Source organism: Priapulus caudatus, unplaced genomic scaffold (genome assembly GCF_000485595.1).
Source record: "Priapulus caudatus unplaced genomic scaffold, Priapulus_caudatus-5.0.1 Scaffold1108, whole genome shotgun sequence".
Taxonomy (NCBI): domain Eukaryota; kingdom Metazoa; phylum Priapulida; class Priapulimorpha; order Priapulimorphida; family Priapulidae; genus Priapulus; species Priapulus caudatus.
Window position 1 is genome coordinate 16245 of NW_014578169.1, and position 1441 is coordinate 17685.

At 57.5% G+C, this 1441-nt stretch overlaps 1 protein-coding gene across 1 annotated transcript in view; it reads right to left on the reverse strand.

Moving 5' to 3' along the window:
* LOC106815416 (pre-mRNA-processing-splicing factor 8-like) overlaps positions 1 to 1441 on the reverse strand; it is a gene marked incomplete at its 3' end in the record, with an annotated part of 11570 nt that overhangs the window by 2460 nt on the left and 7669 nt on the right. The window contains 2 exon segments of the mRNA XM_014819878.1: positions 170 to 295; positions 756 to 879. Coding sequence (XP_014675364.1) covers positions 170 to 295; positions 756 to 879 — 250 coding nt within the window.

The window sequence follows — 1441 nt, forward strand, 5'->3', positions numbered from 1 at the left end:
GTGCACGTAGTGCGGCAGGTTGTTGTACAGGTAGGGGAACGTGACGCGGCACGCGGTGGTACAATAGTGCGGACGCGGCTCACCAGGACAGGTGCACGTAGTGCGGCAGGTTGTTGTACAGGTAGGGGAACGCGACGCGCGGTGGTACAATAGTGCGGACGCGGCTCACCATGACAGGTGCACGTAGTGCGGCAGGTTGTTGTACAGGTAGGGGAACGCAATGCGGTACTCCGTGCGGATTGGCTGACGGATGATGATCTTGTTGATGTCGTTGAATTCGTTCCAATCCTCGTCCCTGCGCATCGACGAAACAAACAAACAAATGAATAAACGACCGATTACGATAGACTGCCGCCGGCGCCGATCGACGTAGTACTCAACAAGACTGACACTGCAACAACGGGAGCAGTCCAACTTACGCTCCCCCCAATCCTGGTCCGTTACGCGTGCCACGAAACGTCAATTGAAAAAACGACAAGGGAAAACGATCTTGAGGAGAACTTCGCCGAAGAAAAACCCCCACGTCGCACCAGCTACACATAAATCTGCTAGGATTCCCCCCTCCCCCCAAAAAACCGAACGGCGTGAGCCGAAAAACCAGGGCCCTTTCCGCGCGATTTACCAGCGACGAAATGATCTCACCCCCTCCCTTCCCCCGGCTCCTCCTACCTCTCCCCACCGCACCCTGCCCCCGGCCTCTCCCAATCACGTGCCATGCCCCCCCTCGCACCGCTGCCAACCTCCCGGAGACTCACTGGAGGCTGGAGTCCTTGATGAGTGGCTCAAACTTGGGTCCGCCGGGGATTGCGAGGTTGAGGGCCTTCGCCGTGAAGAAAGCCTTCAGGTCGAACAAGTAAAAGTAATTGTCGTCGACAAGATCTGCAAGAGCGGAGACGGCGGCGGACGTTAACGAGCGCTAACGAGCTGTTAACGAGATGACGAACGTTAGAGTCTCGCTCGGCGCCTCACAAAATAATCGCGAGGTGAGGTGCTGACACCACAGCACGACACAGCGGCTCAATACCACAATGACACGCCACAACGCTATGGCACGACACCACAGCACGACACAGCGGCTCAATACCACAATGACACGCCACAACGCCATGGCACGACACCACAGCACGACACAGCGGCTCAATACCACAATGGCACGCCACAACGCCATGGCACGACACCACAGCATGACACAGCGGCTCAATACCACAATGGCACGCCACAACGCCATGGAACGACACCACAGCACACCACAGCGGCTCAATACCACAATGACACGCCACAACGCCATGGCACGACACCACAGCACGACACAGCGGCTCAATACCACAATGACACGCCACAACGCCATGGCACGAAACCCCAGCACGACACAGCGGCTCAATACCACAATAGCACGCCACAACGCCATGGCACGAAACCCCAGCACGACACAGCGGCTCAA